Source organism: Vombatus ursinus, unplaced genomic scaffold, assembly GCF_900497805.2.
Source record: "Vombatus ursinus unplaced genomic scaffold, bare-nosed wombat genome assembly UNPS02000580.1, whole genome shotgun sequence".
Classification (NCBI taxonomy): domain Eukaryota; kingdom Metazoa; phylum Chordata; class Mammalia; order Diprotodontia; family Vombatidae; genus Vombatus; species Vombatus ursinus.
The window spans coordinates 2,364,442-2,390,362 of record NW_020940358.1 but is presented as its reverse complement, the minus strand read 5'-3'; the positions used below and the strand labels follow the sequence as shown (position 1 = coordinate 2,390,362).

At 39.3% G+C, this 25,921-nt stretch overlaps 1 protein-coding gene across 3 annotated transcripts in view; it reads right to left on the bottom strand.

Moving 5' to 3' along the window:
* EHMT1 (euchromatic histone lysine methyltransferase 1) overlaps positions 1-24,211 on the bottom strand; it is a 293,851-nt gene extending 269,640 nt beyond the window's left edge. Inside the window, exon 1 of one of the 3 annotated variants that reach the window (XM_027849525.1) lies at positions 24,165-24,211. In XM_027849525.1, coding sequence (XP_027705326.1) covers positions 24,165-24,185 — 21 coding nt within the window. In that variant the 5' untranslated portion in view covers positions 24,186-24,211. Of the gene's footprint in view, positions 1-24,160 lie in introns of all 3 variants that reach the window. The other 2 variants (XM_027849531.1, XM_027849548.1) reach the window with 2 other exon arrangements.
* Between the last annotated feature and the right edge of the window lie 1,710 nt (positions 24,212-25,921).

The following is a 25,921-nucleotide window of genomic DNA, read 5'->3' as shown; positions in this document are numbered from 1 at the left end:
CTTCAGACTTGGTTCTGAACACACAACATGCGCACTCTGCACTGTGCATGCCGTTGCGCCATGCAAAACCAAGGAACGCTGCCAGAAACACCTTGGCTCAGATTTTAGACTACTGTATGTTATGAACTGCAGTGTTTTTACTGTATATACAAAATGGTTAAATCAATTTTGGCTTGGCATTAGTACTGAATTTCCAACAATTTCTGAAATGGCCCTAAACATACTTCTGCCATTTTGTACTATGTATTTATGCAAAGCAGCATTCTCAGCATTGATGATTATAAAATCAAAACATCGATCAACTCTGAAAAAATGTTGAAGATGCTCAACCTTCTGTAGTATCAAATATTCCGCCAAGATTTAATTCTTCATGTAAAAATAAATAAGTAATCAATCTCATTAGTATGCAAATTTGCTTTCATCTCTAATAAATAGTAAAATTACATGTATACAAGAGAATTATTTTAAAATAAATTTCTTTATGATTTATTATCAGTAAATGTTTGATTTGATTTAACCTATATACCTGGGGTCCTGTAAAAATTTCTCCGGTAAAAAGAGGTCGCGAGTGGAAAAAGTTTAAGAAGCCTTGCTCTAGAAGTCCACAAATGGGTGTAAGGAGAGGGAGAGGGATAGAGACATACCCTAATTGACAACTGAAACACATTTTATTCAGGGTCAGGCAATGCTGGGAACTAAGAGTCCAAAGACCACCAACCTAGTATACAGCAAACATAGCCATTAGTAAGTATTAAATCACATGACGTACTATAAATGAAAGCATTTTTCAAGTGCTGTACAAATGTAAGGAACTATATTATTTCCACATATATCCATGAGGGAAAACAAAAAAACAGCAACAAGAAATCCTGGTAATACAGGCTACAAATCGATGTAAACAGAAAAACAATCTTCTTGTGAATGATGGATGATCAGGCATTCTTTCCAGTCACTCACACAGCAACAGCCCTACACTTTATTAAAAAAAAATGCCATTCATTTTTAATAGTCTTTTTAAATTACTGTTATTGAAGCACACCCTACTTAAGCTACTTCTTCCCTAAAATTCAACTCTACTTCCACCAGCAACCTTATACCATGTATAGCACATCATCTGAAGATATCAACATAAATATTACATTATGCCATTACTAATTTTTACAATGTGAAAAGGAATGTGATTAGTTGGTAAAAGTCACTGACAAGGGTGAGAACACAACATTTGTTTACATTTAAAATGTTGCACAGATGCTTTTCTGCTTTTTACACTAGCCATTTCCCAATAACCAACTCACCCATTTTGGTAACAAAGAAAAGCAATTATGCAAAAGCAACCAATTAAGAGCATCTTAACAGCATATGAAACATTCCAAACCCATACTGTACCACCACTCTACCAAGAAGGCACTCTGTTTATGACCAGGACTCAGGAACCAAAATAAACACTAAATTGAATATGAATTCTGATATCAAATGCAAGGAAAAATAGACTAGGGTTTTGGCCACTTCAAATTATATATACAAGAAAAGAACTTTTACTATAAGTATTTTTTCCCAAGAGTATTTCAGGGAACCATAGCTTTGAAACAGAGATGGATCCTATCTAGGCCTCAAAGTTTTTGTTGAAAATCAAGTTGTCAACATTCATTCATGAAGCACCAATTATGTATGCACTAAGCACAGGAGATACCTGAAATAAATAAATAATAAAAAGGCACAGACAAAAAAAGACCCTTGCTCTGAAAGAGATCACAGTCAAGCTTTCCTCCTCAAGCAGGTTTTAATAAGCTTGTTTTGCTAAGGGTGTTTGTGCAAGGTTTTGTGTGGGCTTTTTATTCTGGGAAAGATTGAGTCATTAACCTAAAATACAGAATCATCGAGCTTGAAAAAAGACCATAAGAAGTCATTTAATAACCATTCCCTCACCTTACAAAGGAGATAATTTTCCTACAACACGGACTAAAAGAAAATTTTTTATATCTAACCTGAATATCTCATATCATAGAACAAACTTATTTCCTCTTGTTCTGTATGAAACTGTATGCCCTAGGCCAAACTCAAAGTAAACTAATGCTTGGATAAACTGATATTTCACCAGTAAACAGCAAAAATAGCACTGGCTCTGGAATTAGAGGTCTTCAGTTCAAATCATTCCTATGACACTACCAGTGTTGTCTTCAGGCAAGTTCCTAAATCATTCTGGGCCTCAGTTATCTCATCTGTAAAATGAAGGGATTGAATTAAATAGCCTCTAAGATCCTTCCAGCTCCAAATCTACGATTTTGTGATATACATACATAAGGATTATATAGGTATATGTGTGTATGTATGTGTATGTGTATATGTCTGTGTGTGTGTGCATGTGTGTGTGTATGCATGCAACTGATACAAGTAAAACCACATTTTAGGGAATATTATTATAATCTGATGTGAATATAAATTCTGTTGGAAATCCCATTTCCAGACATATTCAAAAGTCCCTATCCATTCAGCCAATCTATTTGCTGAAAATGTTATCTTTAGAGTGGCATTTATATGGTTATTGTATTTTAATACCTAAAAGGTTTAGTTTTAATAAAAATTTTTTTTAAATTCAGATGTCTTGAGTGTCTTCATTTATAATACTGTAGAATAGTTCATGTGGTTTGTCAATCTCTCTACTTTCCTCATTCCGTATCACTTTGTAATATTTAGATGTTATCTAATTTGATCCTCACACCAACTCTCTAAAGGAGGAAGGGAAAAGAAGAAAATGGAAGGAAAGAAGCATTTACTGAGCTCCTACTATGTGCCAAACACTTTTGCAACTATTAACTCATTTGATCTTCACAACCATCCTGGGAGGTCAGTGCTATTATTATCCTCATTTTATGGTTTCAAAAACTGAGAAAGGCAGAGATTAAGAGCCCACGGGCATGTGGTAAGTATCTGAGGCTAGATTTGAACTCAGGTCTTCTTGACTCCAGGCCCAGTGCTCTATCCACTATACCATCTAGTTGCCTATTATTATCTCCATTAGATATATTAGGAAAATGAGGTTGAGAGAAATTAAGTGACTTGAAGAAATTCAGCAGCGAATGTCTGAGTCAAAACTTGAACTCAGATCTTCTAACTCCAAGTCTAATATTATTCACTCTACCCTCTAACTGCCACTTCCTAGATTTCTCTTGACTCCTCATACTTGTCTTTTCTAATAGTAAAAACATTCTATGACATTCATTTACTATAGATTGTTCTTCTATTTCCCTAATCAATGAGGACTCTCTTTCCAATTTCTGATGCTACAAAAAGTGCTGCTATTAATATTTGGGCATACATGGGATTGTTTACTTGACTTCTTTCAGATCCCCAAATCCAGAAGTAAAACTGCCAGGTCAAAAAGTAAGAACAGTTAGTGCCTTTTTCTCAATCATTTCAAATGTCTTCAGAAGAAGTCAACAAGTTCACAGTTCTACCAATTGAAGTCTGCTTATCTTCCCACAGTCCCTCAACACTGAGTACTCAATTACATTAAAGTTAATCAAGTATCTTCTACATTCAACACACTCTGTTAATCCCTGGATATACAAAGGCAAAAATAAAAGTCTGCCCTTATGGAGCTTACATTCTACCTGGAGGATTAAAGCATATCTCTTTTTATATCTTTGTAAGTAAATACAAAACATACACAAAGATATCTAAAAAGGTAGAGAATACTAACAGGTTTGGTAGATCAGCAAAGGTCTCAGTTATCAAGTGGCTCTTGATCAATGAAAGCAAGGGATTCTATAAATTAGAGGTAAGAAGGGAGAGCACAGCCTTGATGGACCTGTGAACTCATTCAACCATTCTGGAGAACAATTTGGAGCTACACCCAAAGGGCTATAAAATTGTGCCTATTTTTTGATCCAGCAATATCACTACTAGCTCTATATCCCAAAGAAATTTTTAAAAAAGGAAAAAGAAATGATTTGAACAAAACTATTTATAGCAACTCTTTTTGTAGTGACAAAGTATTAGAAAGTGAGGGGCTGCCCATCAGTTAGAGAATGGCTGAACAAGTTGTGGCATTTGATTGTAATGGAATACTACTGTGCTGTAAAAAATGACGAGCAGGCAGGTTTCTGAAAAACCTGGAAAGACTTGGATGAAATAATGCAAAGTGAAGTAAGCAGAACCCGAAGAACACTGTACACAGTAACAGCAATACTATATGATGACCAACTGTGAATGACTTAGGTATGATCGAAGACAATTCCAAAGGACTCATGATGAAAAATGCTATCTACCTCCAGAGAAGGAACTGATGGAGTCTGAATGCAGATTGAAGCATACCGTTTTTCACTTTATTTTTTTGGTGGTGTTTTTTTTATATCTTTGGATCTGTGTCTTCTTTCACAACATGACTAGTATGGTATTATGTTTTGTATGATTGAACATGTATAACCTATATCAAATTGCTTACTGTCTTGGTAAGGGGGCGCTAAAGAAGAGAGTGAGAAAATTCAGAACTCAAAATTTTAAAAATTGCCTTTATATATAATTGGGAAAAAAATAAAATATTACTAAAAAATAAAAGGAAGAGCATACAAGAGGCACAGATGGAACGTCATATACAAGTAACAGCTAGTAGGCCAGTTTGACTAAAACAGAGAGAGAAGTAATGTATAATGATGACATGAAATGATATTGGAGAAATATATAAAATTATAATGGAAAAGTGGTTGGGATCCTATTATGAAAGACTTTAAATGACAGGCTGAGGAGTTTGTATTTTATTACAGAGGCAGCAGGGAACATTGAAGATTTCTGGGTAAAGAAGTGAAAAGGTCAGCTCCTCATCTGATCATTTCCTATGAATCAGTAATATCACTGAGCAGGTGAATGAGACAATGGACTGAAGAGGATAAAGGTCACAATCAGGGAAGCTAATTAAGGGAATACTGCAATATTCCAGGTGAGAAATGAACCTGACCTCAAGTAGCAGGTTGTGAAAGTGGAGAGAAGGGGACAAGATCACAAGACTCAGCATTTGATTGAATGAGGGCTGAAGAGAGAGATGAACCAAGGATGACTTCAAGGTTGCAACCTAAGTGACTGGAAACATGGAGACACAGCCAATGAGTGGTTATCCTCACTGGATCTCCTGTAAGGGGGAAGCCACTACCTCCCAAGACATCCCTTTCTACTTCTAAATAACTCTAATTATTAATATTTGTACATACCCCAAAATAATATATCCTGAAATGCTGAGGTTAAAAACGGGAAGTGAGATCTGATATGGCTCAAGAATCCCCTTTATTGATTGTATTGCTATTGATGAAGAAACTGAGTCAAACAGGGATAAATGACTTGCCCAGGATCACCCAGCTAGTGCCTGAGGCCAGATTCAAACTCAGGAAGATAAGTCTTCCTAACTCCAGGCCCAGTATTCTACCCACTCTGCCACCTAACTGCTCCTCAACACCTTACACTGAAATTATTTTGTCAACAAATCAGCAAGCATTCATTAATTTTTTACTCCATGCCAGCACTATATTTCTTTTGGTTTCTTTAAACTAAATGTAAGACCTCACATTTTATGTTTCAAGAAATCAATTTCATAAGCATGGTTTAAAAAGTTTATCCAAAAAGATCTAGGGGTGGGAAACCTTCAGCCTCCAGGTCAGATGTGGCCTTCTAGGTCCTTGGGTGCATCCCTTTGATAAGGGGATTAGTTCTCTGAAGTTTGGATTCAGTCAAAGGGCTACATTTGAGGACCGAGAAGGCCACATGTGGCCTCCAGGCTGCAGGTTCCCCCCCACTCCTAATAGGGGTTTTAGTGGACAACTCAATTTGAGTCAATAGGGTGAAACTACAGCCCAAAAAGCTAATATAGCCTAAGCTCCTGAGGAATAGGAAAGTGACACCAAATTCTCTGCTGGTCAGACCACATCTAAGGCAGTGTGTTCAGCTCTGGTCACCACAGATTAGAAAAATACAGCTAAACTGGGGAAAGTCCAGAGAGAGCCAACCAGAATGGTGAAGACCCTTGAATCCAGACCAGATGTAAACTGTCTCCAAAAACTGGGGATGTCTAGTCTAGAAGGTCTGGCTTAGAGTACAGCCTAAGCACTAGAAAGGTTGTGTACTAAAAGAGGGATTAGTTCAGTCTACGTGCCTCAGAGAAAAGAAAGAATAATAGGCACAAGTTGCAAATAGGTACAAGGCAAACTGAGTTTTTATGTCTACAAAAACTTCCTAACAATTAGAGCGGCATGAAGGTAAAATTTGTTCCCTCAAAAGGGGCCTGGTTCTCTATTTTCAGAGATCTTTAAGCAGAAGTATGGTATAGAGGGGATTTCTTTCAATTGCATTGTCTATCACGCCTCAAACACAATGTAGTTTCCTTATCTCTCAGTCCATTTTACTGATACCTACCTGAACCATTAATTGTTCCTTAAATTCCCTTCCAACTTTCAAATTCTGTGATTTTTTGCAATAATGCAGAGTGAAGAAGGATGCAAAAGAATAAATTCACCGAGTACAACTACATAATTAAAAACAATAATAGCAGCAACAAATTTATATTAAATACCTATGAACTTCTTCTCTATAAGGTCAAAGTGGAAAAGAGTATCCAGCATTTTAGAGAAGGGAGAAACAAATCTTGGTATGCAAGAGGCAACTAGGTGGCACAGTGGATAGAGCACTGGGTCTGTAGTCAGAAAGAGCTGAGTTCAAACCCAATCTCAGATGCTACTAACTATCTGACCTGGGCAAATCATATCACCTCAGTTTTCTTCAGTAACTTCATCTGTAAAATGGGATAATAATAGCACCTATTTCCCAGGGTTATTATGAGAATCAATTAGGATAATAATTGTAAAGCACTTAACACAATACCTGGCACATAGTAAGCACTATATAACAAATGTTAGATAGTACTGTTATTATTATTATTACTATATAAAGTAATGAAATATTACTGAGCAGTAGAAAATAGTCAAAGGGACAGATTCAGAGAAATCTCTGAAGAGTTATATGAACTGAAGCAGAGTTCACTGAGCTGAATTAGGAGGCCAATTTGTACAAAAACTGCAACATTATAAAAAAAGGACAACTGTGGGACTTAACTCAGATCAATGCATGTAGTGAGTGACCAACCACTTAATTAGAGGACTAGGGATCAAGCAGGTTTACTACAACCTAACAATGAAATGGAAGACTTAAGAGACACATTGAGACATACATTTTGACATGTGGCAAGTACGATTGTTTTGTTCAACTGTGCTTATTTGTTACATAGTAGGCTTTGTTGTTGTTTAATTTGGGGGGGGGGGGGGGAGAAGGGAAGACCAAGAATAGGGCTGCCAAGAAGGAAAAAGAAATGAGAGTCCTTGTATTTTTTTGATGCAAAGAAGAAAACAGAAGGAAGTTTGAAGGGAGACACACAAGCAGGATAGTTTTTTATCAAACATTGAATTTATAATGTTCTTGTGTAAAAATGCTGACTGTGCATAATGTAGATTTGTGGTTTCATTCAAAAATATGCTATTTTTTCTGTCCTGTGTATATGGAAATGCAAATATTTGATTATTAAGTACAAAACAAAAAAAGAAAAAAAGGAAATGTTCAAATGATGTCACAGAAAAAATGACTGACTAGTTTAAAATTAATATGTACATTTTAGCTTGGGAGACTAATAATCAGCAAATAACAGAATTTAATCACACTACCATTTTCCATCCTTGTTTCATTGTTCATTTTTCTTATTTTCTTGTTTATATATTTGTCTATTTGTACTTACCAATGGAAACTTTTTGAAAATGGTAAGTAAAAAAAGATTAGTCTAAAAGATTAGTGTACCAGATAGGTGATATCAATCAAGATTCAACTATATGTAAGTGAAATTATATCTCAAAAGCACTTGTCACTCTCTCTTTTCATGCCAAGTCCAGGGGTGAAGGGCTTACTGATTTGGAAGTGGTACTAGTAAGCATGGAAAGGCAGGGGTAACTACCCCCACAAAACTCATCTGCCTCCTAACTCTCTGCTCTTGTGAGCCCTTTTTACCAGTAGTGAGTTCTTCTAGGAAGCTCTATTTTGGGGAGGGGCCTCAAACCTGCTACACTTCACTAGTCTTAGCCACCATGCTCCTACCTGCATACCTACTCCTCCTCCCTTTTCATCTCCCTTTTCATGTGTGGTTTTCTCCCATTAGAATTTAAGCTTCCCCTCCCCATCTCTGAATTTGTATTCCCAGTGCTTTCTTAGCACACTATTAGTAAACACTTCAATAAATGCTTGTGGACTGACTAACTTTCCTCTCTCCCTGACCACATGATCCCAAGAAACAGGTTTTGGTGATTTAGTCTGTTTTGTTTGTCCTTTCCAATTCTAGGTACTGGCAGCAAAATTCCCAACCTAGTATATCTTGAGCCATGGGGATCCTGTGACTCCAGGATTACAGGCAGGTTATTGGGACCAGTCGGGGGGGGGGGGGGGAGAACAAATCACAGCACTGAGGACTTGGAACTTGGTGGGACTAATGCTATGAAAGCCTGAGTTAAACCGTGAACCTAATCTCTACTCCCCCCCCTCCCCAGAGATTGAAGTAGTATAGAAGGATTACACCCCTACAGTTGAGGGTCAGTGTTTGTATGTTTGCTCTTGTTTTAGCTTTGAAGTAAACACTCCTTTGTAAATGTTAAACTAAAATAAAAGCACTTGCTTATAATATAATGTTGCTGTCCAAATGCTTCATAGACTTACTATGCTACCATGATATTTTTGTAATTATAGTAACTCTGTAGAAATAATTATAATATAGAACATAAGTGTGTAAGAGGAGTACAAAGTGCTACAAGAGTTCAAAGAAGGGAGAAATCATTCATTTCTGTAAGGGATAGGGAAGTCATATAAGGTGAATTAGAGAAGGTTTTAAATAGGGGACAGCATTGGAACTGTATCTTAAAAAATAGAATATTTAAGCCGGTGATATACAGTAAGAAAAAAAAATAGTGCTGGATCTAGAATCAGAAAGACTTACATTCAAATTCTAGCTTTGGTACTTATTAACGGTGCGAACCTGAGAATGGTTGTCTTACTTCTCTGGGTCTCAATTTCCTTACATGTAAAATGAGGGGGTTAAACTAAATGTCCTTTCAATGAAGCTCATTGATCCAATCCTCTCATTTTGGATGAACTGATGTCCAAGTTTCTTTCCATTGTAATAGTGAAGAAAGTGTATTGTCGGGGAAGCTAGGTGGCACAGTGGATACAACTCTGACCTTGGAGTCAGGAGAACCTGAATTCAAATCCAGCCTCACACACTTGACACTTACTAGCTATGTAATCCTGGGCAAGTCACTTAACCCCAAAAAAAGTGCTTTGTAAACTGCAATATAAATTATTGACACTATTACTGTTATTCTAGTTCTTCTGAATCATCACTTGAAGTTGGGCATATTAACACACAACCATCAAACTGAATAATGATCTGATTCATTAATCATTCTTACTGACATTTTCTAGACTATCCACTAAATTAACCATTTCTTTTTCACACTAAAGACCTTGTTTGTGTCGTTTATCCCTCAATCCTAACACAGTACTCTTCATATAGTGAGTTCTCCAAACATATTTGTTGAGTTAAACGAAGTAAAATCTTACTAGCATACTTAAAGTACACCTAGTTCCCTGTTCAAAGCCACACACCATATCCCTGCAACATTACCCAAAAGCAAATGGTAAGCATTTTACTACATAAAGTTGGGCCTCATTTCTGTATACTGACTCATGTCTTCCCAGTTGCTTCTACAGCTAAATAATCTAATTATTTCCTGCCAATGATTTCCTCAAATCTGTATACTTATTCTGACAATAACCTTTTAAACTTTTTTATTACTGCAAATTAAGGCCCTAAGAAGCAATATGTTTCTACTAACATTCACCATAGATTGCTTTTATAGACTTAGAATGCTTACAGGTGCCAATAAAAAGATCAAAACAATTCTTTTAAGTCATTATTCACTCTAGCTAGCACAGTGAATAGAGTGGCCAGATTGAAGCAAGGAAGTCTCATCTTCCTAAATTCAAATCTGGCCTCAGATACTTTACTAGCTATGTGACCATGGGTTTGCCTCAGTTTCCTCATCTGTAAAATGAGCTGGAGAAGGAAAGGGCAAACAACTCCAGTATCTTTGCCAAGAAAATCCCAAATGGGATCATGGGAGAGGTGGACATGACTAAAAAATGATTCAACAACAAGACACACCTTACTTAATTCTACCTCTCCTCATTACCTTGATTTTCTGGATATTATTTTTTCTTGTTTTTAAAGATTTAAAGACTTCTTAAAAATGAAACACAAAAGTTGAGTTTTGGTGATTATTTTGGAGGGATTTAGCGGGTCTGGATGTATGATTTCTTTAGGAGGTTGGACTCTCAGTATGGAAACTAGAGGACCTCGTTCTGAATCATAGGTCTGATATCTGTGTGACCTTGGACAAGTCACTTCATGCATCTGAGACTCAATCTCCTCATCTGTAAAAGAAGAGAGTTGGTTAGACGACCTCCCTTCCAGTTCTAAATCTATACTCTTGTGATTTTATAACTAAAAAGACAAAAAGTCCCTATACTTCTAGGAAATTCCCACACATAAATAAGACATGGCAATTTAAGGATATTGAGAGTAACAACTACAGAAATCAAAGGCTAAGGAGGAGGTAGCACCAAGGCTGAACACTGGTGGAATGCAAGGAATCTGAGATGCCAAAACGAGTAAGGAATTCATTCCAGGGATGGGGGGGAAGGATGGTCAGTGAGAATACATGGCAGAGGGGCAGCTAGGTGGCAAAGTGGATAGAGCACTGACCTTGGAGTCAGGAGGACCTGAATTCAAATCCGACCTCAGACACATAATACTCACTAGCTCTGTGACTCTGGGCAAGTCACTTAACCCCAACTGCCTCACCCAAAATAAAAAAAATACATGGAGAAAGAAGATGGAATGGCTCAACTTATCTTAAATATAGAGCTGTCAGTAGAGAGTAAAACAAAATAAAAATGGCAAGTCACTGCTTTCAAATTCTACTGAACTACTCCCATTGAGCCATCCCAAGTAGTCCTTCAGATACCTCACAGCTCTAAAATGCTAAGTTTTACCAAAGGGGATATGGCATTACAGGGACTTTCTTTTGGATTATCTAAAGTAATTAAAGTCTACCTATAGTTTTCAAGTCAATTTTTGACCACTTACAGTCTACTAAATATTGTCACACAAGACAAACAATTCTACAAATTTCATAATGGAAAGTAGATGAGTCTAGCAAGCAACCACCTCAAGAGTAGTTTACATTCTCTCCCTCTCCTCTCTCATAATATAAAACAGTCCCTCTACTAGGTTCATATTCATGCTTATGGACTAAAAATGGACAATACCCCATTAGAAGTAACACTTCACTAAGGAATAGTAGGATGCATCCTAACCAGAACAGCAGGTTCCTTTTCTGCTCCACCTCCCCAGAGCAGAAAAGAGATGTTCTACTCAGCTACTCTGGAGACTGCTATGCCTTTTTCACAAGCTAAAAGGCATCTGAGCAATATACCTCTCTGCTCTGCAAATAATCTTCTATAGCAACAAAGTCCACTGTCTTTCTAGGCACTGGGAAAAAAGAACTCATCCATACATTAAAACGAAGCAGTTTTGTTTCCTTACCTTAGACCTGGCTCAACATTCACAAAAAAACAATAATCAATGATATGACTAATAGGATAGGTCTGTTCATGGAAGAAGCAGAACACAGTCAGAAATTGAGGTTGGGGGCAGCTAGGTGGCACAGTGGATAGAGCACTGGCCCTGGATTCAGGAGGACCTGAGTTCAGATCTGGCCTCAGGTACATAACACTTACTAGCTGTGTGACCCTGGGCAAGTCACTTAACCCCACTGCCTAGCCAAAAAAGAAAAAAAAAAAAAAAGAAATTAAAGTTAGGACACAAATTACCAGAGAGAAAGAAAGGGGCAAGAGGTAGGCAAAGATAAGAAAAAGTGACTAATGTTTACATTACTTACTGAATTTCATTTTTTTTTTACTACTGGGAAGAAGCTTATAAGACAGTGTACCACCAAAAAGAGTTTTATTTCTAAGTGCATATAAACAGCAGCCATTTGTGAGTCCCATCACAGTTTATCTTCAATCACAGCTAATCCAATGAAAATATACCATTCATTCTATGACTCTCAAAATCAACCAAAATTCATTAATTTTGTCTTTATTCTTCTAAATAAATATTATTTTGTCTAGCTCTACATAATATCTTGGTAGTTAAGAGTGAATAGCATTAAAGCTATAAATTAATTTCAATGGCACTGCCACTTCATTATAGCAGCATGTTCTAGTCATAAACATTAAATAACATTCCAATTATTTAAGTTGTTTTTTATCTCCCCTCAGACCCTTCCTAGCTGTCTGACCCCACTGGGAAAGTCATCATTAACTGATTTAACCTTTCTCGGTCTCAGTGTCCTCATCTGTGAATGGAAATAATGATAACAACTACATCATAAGGTTGCTGGGAGATCAAATGAGATAACATATGCAAAGCACTTTCCAAACTTTAAAGTGCTATATAAATGCTAGCTATAAACATAGTCAAGTCATTAAGAATTTATTAAGAATCTACTATGTCAGGCACTAGGTTGGGGATACAAAGAAAGGCAAAAGAGATACACATTTGTTTAAGGACTATTTTGTAAATATACTACACAGATACTCAGTGTGGTTTGTTAGAGTGACCTCTAAACAGTTTATGCATTTTGTTGTTATTTTGAATGGAATTTCCCTTTTTATACAAAAATGCTATTGATGCTTGTGGGTTTATTTTGTAACTGCTACTTTACTGAAGATATTGTCTCAATTAACTCCTTTGCTGATTCCCCAGGATTCTATAACTTAGCCTTCAACTCATGAGAAAACAGGGATAGTTTTCTCCCTTGTCTATTTTTATGCCTTTGATTTCTTTATCTTGTCTTATTGCTATTCCTAGCATTTCTAAAACTATGTCAAATAACATCAGAGAAGGCAACCTTACTTTATCACTGAATTGACTGGGAAAGCTTCTAATGTTTTTCCACTGAATGTAATAGTAGCTTTTGGTTTTAGATACTTTTTATATTTTTTAAAATCCTACTAACCCTATATGTTATAAGGTTTTTAGCATTAGATAACATGATAGGGGGCAGCTAGGTGGGGCAGTGGACAGAGCTCCGGACTTGGAGTCAGGAGGACTTGAGTTCAAATCCGACCTCAGACACATAACACTTAACTAGCTATGTGACCCTGGGCAAGTCACTTAACCCTACTGCCCCATTAAAAATTTAAAAAAAAAAACCATAAATTAGCATGATAATTTGTGAGAGACTTTTTCCTCTTTTAATGACATGATCCTGAATCCAAAGAAAAATGGGTTACTGTTTCAGTGAGGAATTTTGGGATTATTAAAAGCACTATCCAATTTTCCAAATGTAATCCAGCCTGTTCTTTGTCAATTAATTCTAGGCCTAATTCATTATTCATCTACAATGTCTACTGTCTACACACACACACACACACACACACACACACACACACACACACACCCCTCTCCAGAAATACAAAGACAAAAAATGAAGCAGTCCTTTGCCCTCAAGAAGCTTACATTCAATAAAAGAAGGTAACATGTACATATATGAATGTATTCAAAATAAATACATGGTAATGGGGAAAGCAGAAGTCACTATCAGCAGGGAAGATCAGGAAAGTCTCATATAAGAAATGTTTGAGTTGAGCTTTGAAGGAAATTAGGGATTCTAAGAGACATAAGTAAAAAAGGAAAACATTCCAAGCAGGTGAAAGAAGGTCAGACAAACTAGCAAAGTCAGAGGAATAGAGTGTCTTGTGTAAGAAACAGTAAGAAGGCAAGTTTGGCTTAACCACAGAGTACATGAAATAGAGTAATATGTAAGGCTGGAAAGGTAAAACACAAGTAGAGGAAGTGCTACTCTGAACCTACAGTAATTGTGACCCACAAAAGGAGACTGGTTGATGAAGTAAAAGCAGTAAGAACTTTGCAAGAGGCAACCATGATAGTCAAGGAGGGAAATGCTAGACATAGACACATCTACAACTTCAAAAGTTTCAAAGAAATAATAGACATGGGTGCTCTTAACTCCACTCAAGGCTCACCTCTAGTGCATCCTACTTCAACAGACCTTTCCTGAGTCCCTCAGTTGTTAGTGCACCTCCCCAAATCATCAGGTGGGGATTATTTTTGATAGACTGGGATTATTTAGTATATTTCTTATATTTACTTATCTGTGAACAGATTTCATGCTCCTGCTTAGTATAGCTTGGCACACAATAAGCACTTAACAAATGCTTATTAACTATTGATTATTTGACAATCCACTGCTTACTGTTTGAAAGTATCCCTATTAGAATGAAAGGTCCTTGAAAGCAGGAACTGTTTCACTACTATCTTTGTCTTTTCACAGTACTTGTCACATAGTAGGCACTTAAAGCTTGTTAAGTGATTTGACTAAACAAGGCTCAGAGATTTTAAGTGACTTCTCCAGAGTGACAAAGTCTACTATATGTTGAGCCTAGGTTTTCTGATTTCCTAATCCAGTACTAGTTCTACTAACCCACAATCAATGATAAATAACATAATGCCTAAACAGCTATTTTTATCACAAACTGTGCTTTTTCTAAGCAAGAGTTTTTCTAAAAGATGAACCCATAAAAACAATGTACTTTAAATAAAGCAAGTTTTACTCTAATACCTCATCATGGTATAAAGGTGACCCTAGCTTGTTGAAGGCTACCCTTAAGTACATGTAAACTCTGAAAGATTACAGAATCCTAATAAGATTTTAAGCATGGTCTTAGCAACAAACTTTGTCTGCTTTTCACCAGCCTAAGTACAAAGAGAACTCTGACCAGGAGGCCTGTCACTGGGTAATGCATTATTTGGCCATAACAATCCAAAAAAACAAAGAAAAATACAAAATGACCCACAGTCCTATCGCTCTCATTTCTACTTCTGAGGCTACAGTTAACAGGTAAGGAGAAGGAAACAAAATGTACTGACAATCACAGATTTTTAACCAATTATAAACACTAACTTAAGTGTTGGTACTCTAAATGTATGATCTTTGTCCAGGACCCAGTGAGTTATATTATTGGAGTAACTGAATCATATCAATATTAACAATCTCACTATAAATGAAACCATAACAAAACGAAATTGACGCTACTAGAAGGATGACTCACTGGTTTCCCCGGGAAAAGCAAATATAGGAATTAGCAGAGTAGGTTTTATTGTGCATCCAAAGGCAATAGGAAACAATTCTGCGGGCCATCCGATCACTTCCTATTGTGGAACCGTTGAAAAGAAGTTTCAAAAAGATAACCATGAAGATAATTTCAGTTTATGCACCAACATTTGCAGCAGAGGATGAGGAAGTAGAAAAATTCAACAAAGAACTCAGTAAGACACTACAAATTAAATCAATCAATACTTTAATACTCAATGACTTCAATGAAAAGGCTATGACCTAAGTTCAAGTCCTCATTACCTCTTACCTAGATTCCTGCAATAGTTTCCTGATCCTTTCTCTGCCAAAGTAATTCTCTTTAAGCACAGACCACATGACTCCACTACTCAATCAACTCCAGTAGCTTCCTATTGCTTCTAGGATCAAATATAAATGTCTATGTTTATACCCTTATACATGCTTTTAAATCCCTGTACAACATGGCCCTAACCTATTTTTCTACCCTCAATGGGCATCACTCTTCCTCTCACACTCTTCAATCCAGCCAAACTAGCCTTCTCTCTGCCTCATACAAAACACTCCATCTCCTGTCTCATCTGTCTATGAAATGGTTATCCTATATGCCTAGACTGCATTACCTCCTTACTCCCACCTCATAAAGTCCCTCTGTTCTTTAAGATAAAGGTAAGCATTATCCTTCTGCATGAAGCCTTTCTTGACACCCCCAACTGATAGTATCCTCCCTCTTAAACCCCTTTGGATTTAACTACTTTCTATATATCTGTATTTATTAATTTGTATCTGTTTATGTTGTATATATTTACACATGTAATTGGATTGTTTCATTCTTTTTACTTGTATCTCTAGCACAAAGCCTAGTACACAGTACGTGCTTAATAAATAATAGGTGACTGACTGAGGGAGAAAAAGTTTACAGAGAACTCACTGAGAGACTCAACTAAACCTGTTCATCCTCAAAACATTCAAAACTGAAACTGGAGGATAATAGCCAAAACATGGGAAAAAAATGTTTAAATTTCTATTAACTGTTTTCTCCACCAGTGACAAGGGCATCCTTGATGAGTTTGAGAAGAAAACATAGCTTTCAGAAACAGACCACACCTATACCTTCATATAACTTACTCAAAGGTATAGTGACTGAAGATCCCAATAAGCTTATTTATTGACTATATTTTTAAAAATTTTGATTGGATAGATTTTAAAGGATTTTTATAAGAAGTCTCCCATCTATTAAAATCACATAATGAGATATACCTTTAATAATCCTCTGATTAAAAAAAACAATGCTTGCCTAGATATCTGCCACTGTCATAGATAATGTCCAACACACAGCTGAAAAGAAAGTCAAATTTTCCAACTCCTTCTGTTTACAAATGATATTGTGCTGCTTTCATTAAGTTCTAAAACTCTGCAGAGCCTCCAAAATGAGTTAAATATCCATCAGATTTCAGTATAACCATCTACACAAGAAAAGACAAATGGATGAAAAATGTCTCATCTTTAGTCTGAGCAGCTAGCCCCCAGAGAGAAGTGTGTGTGTGTGTGTGTGTGTGTATGTAAACAATAGAGACTATAGATGAATAACAAATTAGACCTAGAATTAAATTCACAAAACAGAGTGAATTACATTTGGAAAATTGGATAATGCTTTTAATCACCCCAAAATTCTTCACTGAAACAGTAACCCATCTTTTTAACATCCACATTCTACTGGTGATGCTACATAGCTCCACTTATAGAATACCAGTTTTCAAAGATTTAAATCAGAGGTCATCAGAAGGTCAATGGAGAAGTGCTTTGTGGGTATGAATAGGTTGTAGAATAATACCAAGAAAGAATGACATGGGAGAAGCGGTGTAAAGGATATCGTTATATATCCTTTTCATGACTGTGAAAGAGTTTGGTTAGCCATGCTATGAGAACAAAAGATAACTGATGGACTGTCCATGTGCTTTAGTGATATCTCCACACAATGTGAAAAGGTCTAAAATAGAGATTCTTAACCTTTTTTGTGTGCCTTAAACCTATTTGGCAGCCTGATGAAATCTACATACCCTTATTCAGAATAATGTTTTTTAAATGCATAAAATGTAAAGGATTGCAAAAGAAACTATTATACTGGAATATAGTTATCACTTTTTTTAAAATCAAGTTTATACCCCCTAGGTTAAGAACTCCTGGTCTAGAAAAAAGCCCCCAGTATATTGAATGCAGGCTCCCGTGGAGGACCTATGGGAAGATATGAACAAGATTCACACAGAATACAAAAGTCTTGATAAGATAGGATATGATTGCTGTAGAAAGTGCCTACTATTCATGAAATCAGAGATCGACCAAAGTTCTAAATACAAACCTGTTTTATGATACAAAAAGACAAATAATCCATAAAGGAAGTAAAAATATAGATTCTGAAACAGACAGTTATCAAAACCAGTGTCAAGAAGATACAATATAAGCTCTTTAGGGCAGGGATCATTTCAAGCAATCAATATACATTCATTAAGCAATTACTATGTTCCAGGCATTGTGCTAGCTACTAGGCATAAAAAGACCAAAAACAATTCCCTGCCCATGAACTTACTTCTATCAAAAGAAACAAAGTATTTGAGTAAATATACATGAGGTAAATACAATATAACTTGTGCAGAGATGGGGACTAACAGCTGGGAGGGAGAAATCAGGAAAGGCTCTCTACTTTAAGAAGGTGATACTTAAGCTGAACTTTAGAAGGCACAAGGCATTCTGACAGGCAGAGATGAGGAAGCAGAACATTCACGTTTGTCTTTGTTTCCTCAGCACCTAGTGCACCTAGCTTATCTAGCCTTACACATAGTAGGAACTTTCTAAACATTCATTCATTTGAATTACTAGGCAAGTGGAAGAACACATTAAAGAGGAAAAAGGGGAACTTTTAGATGCGAACTTTTAGGCTCTTCTGTAGAAAATGGATCTGAACCCTGTCCTTTGTAATACAGAATAATGATCCATAGGCATCACCACCTACGAGAAAACCTGCACCTGAAGCTAAGAAAAAAATAAGTAAATTGTGGTGGCAGCTAGGTGGAGCAGCAGATAGAGCTCCAGCCTTGGAAGTCAAGAGGACCTGAGTTCAAATCCAGCCTCAGACACTTGACACTTACCAGCTGTGTGACCCCCGGCAAGTCACTTAACCCCAATTACCTCACACACAAAAAAAGTAAATCATGATAAATAACCCCTTGTTGACCAGCAAAGAGGGACCCATACGTAGAACTGACATGGTCAATGAATACAGTATTAACATCCTATGGCCTCTGAGACAAAATGAATTTCACTAGGACTGTTAGACATCATCCACATCTGCTGATATATGTGGAAACAAATGAAACAACCAAAATAGCTTTTTAGGGCAGCTAAGTGGTGCCATGGACAGAGCTCCAGTCTTGGAGTCAGGAGGACCTGAGTTCAAATCCAGCTTCAGACACTTCACACTTACTGGCTGTATGACGCTGGGCAAGTCACTTAACCCTGACTGCCTCACCAAAACAGAAAAAAAAGTTTGCCTACAATCCTGGAGGCCTTTAAAATACTAATCTTTGTGGGAAACATAGGTGATGTTGAAAAAAAAAAAGGTATGTCAAAATAGGCTTTTATAGTATTTGTAGAGATCATGAAGTCCTGGACAGTAAAATTAAAGGCCTTCTGGGGATAGGTGCTGTTTTCAAGTCTTCTTCCAATTAAAAGTTGTAACTCTTGAAGCAAAAGGAGGATCAGAGGATCAAAGACATAGCTAGAAGGCTGGAAATATGGTTAAGACCATGAAAACTGAGTATGTGCCAATATGATTAGGAGGCTATAAACTGAAAAAACAAAGAGAAAAGAAGCCAGCACCATAGGTACAGAAAGGCATGAAAAAAAGTAGTAGAGGGGCAATTAGGTGGTGCAGTGGATAGAGCATCGGCCCTGGAGTCAGGACGACCTGAGCTCAGATCTGGCCTCAGACGCAAAACACTCACTAGCAGTGTGACTCTGGGAAAGTCACTGAGCCCCAATTGCCCTCACAAAAAAAAAAAGTAGTACAGAAGATGTTCAGCAACTCAAAGGACAAAATTACTGACAAGAACAAGATCAATACATCCTTACAAACCAATGTACAATAATCAAAACAAATTTAATATTTTAACAAATGGAGGCAATAATATCACAGATTTGGTGGTAAAGAACTTATAGAAAGAATATCATAATATAAATATTTTACACAAAAGAAACAGATCTGGTAGAAGGGGCAAAAGAGTAGCACTGCATGTCAAAGACAGAGAACGCACACACAGGGAAATCCACAACCTGAGATGGGAAGCATGGTAGGAAGTAAGTGCATGAAGATAAAAGGAGTGGAAAAAACAAGTGTTATTATTGGAGTATATCATAGACTGTCTTGCACAGATGGAAGATATGGATAATACTTCCCAAATATAGATTACAAAACTAGCATAAAAGTAAAGTTACATGGTTATGGAGATCTTCAATTATCCTGACATCTGCTAGAAGTCTCATTCTGGAGTCTGGAGATATCTGATAAATTCCTAAGATACCTTGCCAACAATTTCCTTTCTCAGAATATAGAGAACATAACTAGGGGAAGTGATACTCTCAATCTACAGCAATTATGACCAACAGGGAAGGACTGGTTGGTGAAATAGAAGTAATAAGAATCTAGCAACAGGTGACCATGAAAGTCAGAAAGGAAATGCCAGACATAGTCAAACATGTCTAAGAACTCAAGAAATTCAAAGAAATAATAGTCATGAGCTCTCAAAAAAGCTCAGAACTAAAAAAGACAAGAAAAAATGGAAGAGCATATATATAACCAAAGCATGACTGAAATCTGTGAAAATGGTGTTGGGAAGGCTAGTTTTATCAAATACTTTCTTCACAACTGTCTGAAGGAGACAGAATGAACTAAAGCTTGTGAAAAATACTCAGTCACTCAGAAAAGAACCTCAAAGTCATCCCTCAACTCTTCCTTCTCCCTTACCTCCTCTCCATATCCAATACATTGCCAAGTCTTCAGATGATACAAAGCTGTAAGAGATAGCTACTATGTTGGAAGGCAGGATCCAAAAAGACCTCATCAGACTAGAACAGTAAGACGAATCTAACAAATGAAATCTAATAAGAATAAACGTAAAGTCCTGCAACAAAATTTTCAAAAATCAACTTCAGAGAGCACAAAATAAGAGAGACTTAGCTTAACATCAGTTGATGTGAAAATTATCATTGCTGTATTAATTTACTGCTTATGAATCTTCAGAGGCATGTGATAACCAAAAAAACTAAAGTAATCTTAGGCTATATTAATAAAAGTATAGGGGAGGCAATAGTCTCACTGAACACTATAAAAATCAGACCAATCTTGAATATACTGAATTCTAGGCACTACACCTTAAGAGTACTGACAAACTCAATCAAGTCCATGGAAGAGTGACCAGGACAGCAAGTGTATATGAAATAATGTCATAGGAGGAAGGTCTTTTTTTTTAAACTGGGAATGTTTAACCGAGAGGTCTATAATAGACACGATAGTAGGTTTCAAATATTTAAAGGGCTGCCATATGCATGGATTAAATAATCTGTGTGGCTACAGAGGACACAACTAATAAAAACTACAGAATAGTAGATTTCAGTTCAGCATAACAATCAGAGCCATCCAAAAACTGAACAGAAACAGCCACCTCACAAGTTCTCTATCACTGGATATATGAAACAGAACTTAAATAACAACTTATCAAAGAGTTGGGGGGGAGGGGAAAGCACCTGGAGGGTTTACTATATCCTAGTAGATAATGAACTATGTGACTATTTAAAAGATCCCTTCCCACTCTAAGAATCTGATTCTAGTAGTTGTATTCTGTGGGTTCTGTCCCAAATAAGTAGTGTGTTCACAATAACAGAGCTCTCTCCTCTTCCTGCCCCTTTATTTTTTGCTTTTGTTTTGTTTTTTGAGTGGCAGCTAGGTGGTGCAGTGGATACAGCTTTGGCCTCAGAGTCAGGAGGACCCAAGTTCAAATCCGGCCTTGACCTTTACTAGCTGTGTGATCCTGGGCAAGTCACTTAACCCTGACTGCCTCAGCAAAAAAAAAATAATAATAATGTTTTGTTTTCTGGTTAAGGCTTATCATTTTATAAGTGTAGGGCACTCCCTCTGATGAAACTGCCTCTACCAAAGCCAAGAGGAAAATGTTCTACAATTTACGGTCTTAAAGAGTTATCTGGGGCTGAGGTACTGAAAGGTTAAGTGATTTACCCAGGTTCTCAAAGCCAGTCAATCAACTTCTGACAGAGACTATAACTTTAAGCAATTTTTGCTCCATTGATTATGGTACATGAAGAAAAGTTTACGGAATTCTAAACAACCATTTTTCAAAAAACCAGTACAACAGTACTGACCTTGCAATGTCTAACAAAGACAACCTTCAATTTTGTTTTAGATACACCTTATTCCTTTATATTATTCTACAGTCAAAAATATTAAGTGTCTACTAGATGCAAAGCAATGTACTAGCCTTACTATGTTAAGCATTTAACTAGCCATTATTATACGTGATTAAGAATATACTGGAGAATTAAATTGTTCAACAAATATATATAATATATGTATATTACATATATATTATATATACACACACACACAGAGGAAAGACAGTGTGGTTACCTTAACAGATAAAGAGTGGGCCTTGGAGTCAGGAAGACCTGGGCTAAAGTCCAGCTCTAGATACTTACTGGCTACCTGAGCGTGTGTAAGCCTCAGTGTGCACCAGGTAATTCCATCAAACTATGAATTTCAGAAAAATTGATGACCTTCATTAGTACAGGTAATCTCCACCAGAGTGTTCCCCAGAGATGAAATCAGAAGTCCAGACCAAAGAAAATGAACCAACATGGTAGGATTTGGTAACCTATGGCACTAGATAATTCTTTGGTGGTATGGCTGCAGAAGACAGGTGGGAAATGTCTATGGATTCATAATTATATAATGTTATAAAATATATTAAGTACAGTCTCCATAGTGCAAGTATTATGACAATTTTACAGATAATGACATTGAGGCACAGAAAGGTTAATTGACTAAACACAACTAACAAGATTCAGGAAATCAGGATTCAAATTGTGGTCTTCTGACTCCAAATCTAGGGCTCTTTCTATTACATGATGCCTCTAGAAGCCTGCACTGGGAAGTAATTCTCTAGGTGCCCCTTTGTCCCATAGAAAAGATTAATATCATTCAAATAAGACTATGGAAGCACTTGTAGAGGGACTTACATAGTTAATTCCATACACCAGACTATCAACACCTAACTTCTAACACCTAACAATCTGACCTTTAAGGTCAAGTTTCAAAAAAGATCCCTGGATATAGATGGGTAGGCCACTTTCAAGGCTGTATAAAATCGCTAGCTTTTCCCCTGAAATGAACACTGATAATTTTCAAAAGCTACAGCACATACTTAACAAACCATCAATATTCTATGCCCTAGTGATGAGGCCTTAATAAAAACCTTAATTTTGCTAGCTCTATATGTTTAAAAAAAAAAACCACTTCCATACTTGTAAGAACAGGCAAAAGAGGAAGACAAGTTTGTCTTCTGACTAGATTGTAATCAGTTTAATTTTATCTCCAGGTAAAAGTTGAGGAATGGTGCAATCTTGCTTTCCTTAGTCCTCAAAAAGTAAAAGTATTGTCTCCACGAAGTGTAATTAGACTTACATCCACCTATTCATTAAAAGTGATGCTAAACGTCCCATTACACAAATGAAAGGTCAACACAAGGAAATACAACTCAAGGAAACTAGAGTTAAGTCTCCATTCTCTCACCTAAGTTTCCCTTCAGTTTCAAGCTTGTCTTGAGTGTATTAGGGAATGAGTCCAACTGTTCCCATCAACCGACCCCATCTCCTCCCTACTGCCTGCCTCCCTACTCTTTTGTCTTTAAGATTCTCAGTCCTTTCTATGCTAGGCCTAACCCTGAAGCTGCCTCCCACATCCCAAAGCCCAGGAGCTCTTTCAGACACACAGATGTCCGCCTCTGTTCTAGAATTTACTTTTAACTTTCCTTTCTGGCAGTACATCAGGACTTGTGTGTACCAGGCCTAGATGGAATGAGATGGGAAGGAATGGGGTGAGAGGACAGGAGAGGAGAGGAGAAGGAGATGGGGTGAGATGGGGTGAGATGGGGTGGGATGGGGTGGGATGGGTTGGGATGGGGTGGGATGGGGTGGGATGGGGTGGGATGGGATGGGGTGGAATGGGGCGGAGTGGGGGAGGGGAAGGTTGGGATGGGGAGGAGAGAGAATGGGATGGGTGGGAGTGGGAGAGGAGGGGAGGGGAGACCCTTGGCCTAGGGGAGAAAGTATGGGGGAGGGGGAAGCCAAGCCAGGACATCTTCCCCAGCCTGCCTCGCGGGCAACGAGGGCCAGCCTGGCGACGAGCGGGGGAGGGGTGCCCGTCCGCGCGCCCAGCCCGGCCCTCAACTCCTCTGGTGAGCTACCGGATGAGGGGCGGCGCGGGAGCAGCGACCGTCCTCGTCGTCTTTCCTCGTTCCCCGCCCCCCCCTTAGCCCCAGCCCTGCGGGCACGCGCGAACACACACACGCACGCACACTCGCACGCACACACACACAAAGCGGCCCGGCGCGGGCCGATCCGGCCAGGCCCGGGGGAGGAGCAGCAGGGCCGTTGGCGGCGGTCCCCGGGCCAGGCCTAAGCCAGAAGAGGCCGCGCCGCGCCCCGCCCCCGCCTCGCTTAGCCGCCAACGGCCCCGCGGCCCCAGCCCGCCCGTGGTCCCTCCGCCCGTCCTTTCCTCCCTCCCTCCCTCCCTCACTCACCCACCTCAGAATCCGCGGCGGCCATGGCCCGGGTGCCCCGACTGCGGCCCCGCCCCCGTCCCGCCTCGCGCACACAGGTCCCGCCTCGCGCACACAGGCCCCGCCCCCACGGCGCCCCGCCTCTGGTCCATAAGCCCCGCCTCACGCTGCCAGACGCACACCGAGACCCCCGCCCCTCTCCGCAACCGTTCGTCCCCGATGACTGAGGAAATGAAGGGAGGCGTCTTACGACGGGGAGCCGACGTGCGCATGCGCAGTTGACGCGGCTTTTATGGCGGCGCCCAAACCCGCTTTTCCGCACAGCTGGAGCGCCACGTGACTTCGCCGCACTCCAGAACGAAGTGCGTCACTGGCGCTAGAGGGAACCTGGGAGGCTCTGACTGGACTTAAGGTTACGAAAGCTCTCTCCCAGCTCAGGACAGTGAGGGCGCTCAAGCTTGCGAGCGAAAAGTTAATAAACGCTTGTTTACTGACTCTCCCATGAAACTATTTTCACGGCGGGGAACGAGAGGTTGGGCATGGAGCGAGGCGTGACACATCCTGGGCCTCCAAGCTGTGCAAGTAACTCCCGGGAGAGTCCCTACCCGAAGCTCCAGGAAGGGGAGGTCCACGAGCCCCCAGGCTCCTGACCACAAAACATCTCCAGGCGCACTCGCTACCTAGCCAGGGAACGGTCATCCCCATCGTACTGATGGAAAAACTGAGGCCCTAAGTGGCTCCTGCCAAAAACCAGGGAATAAGGGTGGAATCACAACTCACCCCCTAGATTCCCGACCCCCCACCCCGGCCCAGGGCTCTTCCCCGACAAACACCACCTTGTGCTTCCTTCCTTCAGCCCCGCAGAGACTAGGAGGAGTCGCCGGGTTGCCCTCCGCCGCCTCCTCTCGCCCCAGCTGGTAATCGGGCCACATCGCAGCTCCCTGCCGCCCTCTGCAGATAAAGGCAGGATGGGGTAGTTTTTGTTTGCGTCCCCAGCGCCCCTCACAGGATTCAGGACATAGCCCGCGCCCACTCCGTGCTCAGTGAATGAATGAATGAAATTCTCGCCTCGCACTCTCCACCTTTTGCCCCCGCCTGTTGGTGACTCCTTTGGTAGCCCCCGGGATTCCGACCCCCCCCCCACCTCGCCCAGTGTCCTCTGCTGCCCTCCCCCGGTGACAGCCGAGCTGCCCCCTCCGCCCGCAACGCCTCTGTCTAAGCCCGGGAGCCCTCTCCTGGCCAAAGTACCAGCGCCAGGAAACAACCTTGCTTCTTCGTTTGGGCTCGGGCAAATACCTTCTGTGCCTCCCACCTGGCCACTGTGGTCCGCGAGGGGGATGGGAGAGGAGCCGAGCCCAGCTCACACTCATAGGGAGCCATATAGAGAAAAAGTCAGGCTGGCTGAGGTGGAAGCTGGAGATCCCCAAGCAAAGGGAGCATCGTCTTATGTAGGGGTGGAAGATCAGGGAACGGTCGTGGAAGAGGTGGTATTTGTGTGGGTCCGTGAAGCACACACAGATAAGCGTGTATGGCATGTTCGTATGATGCAGTATATTTGAGTCGTTTTATGTCTAGATGTGAAATTGGAGGTAGAGGGTAGCAGAGCCGATGAGGTGTGATCCATGAACAGTTCAAGGTGTGTATATGGAAAAGAGCTCTGAGAGAGGGAGGAAGACAGGTTTGAGGGGGGTATGGGGGGGGAGTGTTTTAAGCCTTTCATCACTACACCCGCCCAAGTTTCTGGGATACTCAGAATGTCTACACTGAGCAAGGTTGAGTTCT